Genomic DNA, 639 nt, shown 5'->3' on the forward strand with positions numbered 1-639 from the left:
TCCCCTTGAGGGAGTTCCCGCCAATCCCCCCCCCGCCTCGGGAAAATCGGGATAAAAATATAGATAAAAATGAGATTATTCCCTGAATTTTGTGATTTTTATTTTTTATGCACATTAATCCCTAAAAACCCTGGGAAATTTAGGGTAAAATTCAGGATAAAAATGAGATTTATCCCCTTGAGGGAGTTCCCGCCAATTTTCCCCCTCAGAGCCGCCGCCATTTTGGCGCCTCAGCCGCCCTCACCTTGCGACATTCCCGGTTCTTCCAGCTCCTCATCCCGCTCTTCATCCTCTTCATCCATGAATCCCGAAATTCCCGGGAGCCTTCCCGGTAAAAAAAGTTGGGAATATGGCCGGGATTTGGGGCGGAAATGAGGTTTTTAAAGGGGAGGGGGGGGCCTGAGCCGCTCCTGCGCATTGAGGAGGCGCCGCGCGGTCCTAAAGCCCGAGGGAGGGGGGGGGGGATTAAAATAAAACGGGATAAAACCCCCAAAATAAAGTCATTTAATGGGACCCCAAAACGGCACCAAAAGGGAACCAAATCCCAGAGTGAAGCCCCAAAATGGGACCAAAAGAGAACCCAAATTCCAGAGTGAAGCCCTTTAATGGGACCTAAAATTCCCCCCAAAATTCCCCCCA

General features: G+C 50.1%; 1 protein-coding gene across 1 annotated transcript in view; it reads right to left on the reverse strand.

The window, feature by feature from the left end:
* The window catches only part of POLI (DNA polymerase iota), a gene marked incomplete at its 3' end in the record, with an annotated part of 5,472 nt that extends 5,191 nt beyond the window's left edge, over nucleotides 1-281 (reverse strand). Inside the window, exon 1 of the mRNA XM_027708269.1 lies at nucleotides 254-281. Within this exon, the coding sequence (XP_027564070.1) occupies nucleotides 254-277 (24 nt within the window). The remainder of the gene's footprint in view (nucleotides 1-253) is intronic.
* Between the last annotated feature and the right edge of the window lie 358 nt (nucleotides 282-639).

Source organism: Neopelma chrysocephalum, unplaced genomic scaffold (genome assembly GCF_003984885.1).
Source record: "Neopelma chrysocephalum unplaced genomic scaffold, ASM398488v2 Primary Assembly neopelma1_95876, whole genome shotgun sequence".
Taxonomy (NCBI): domain Eukaryota; kingdom Metazoa; phylum Chordata; class Aves; order Passeriformes; family Pipridae; genus Neopelma; species Neopelma chrysocephalum.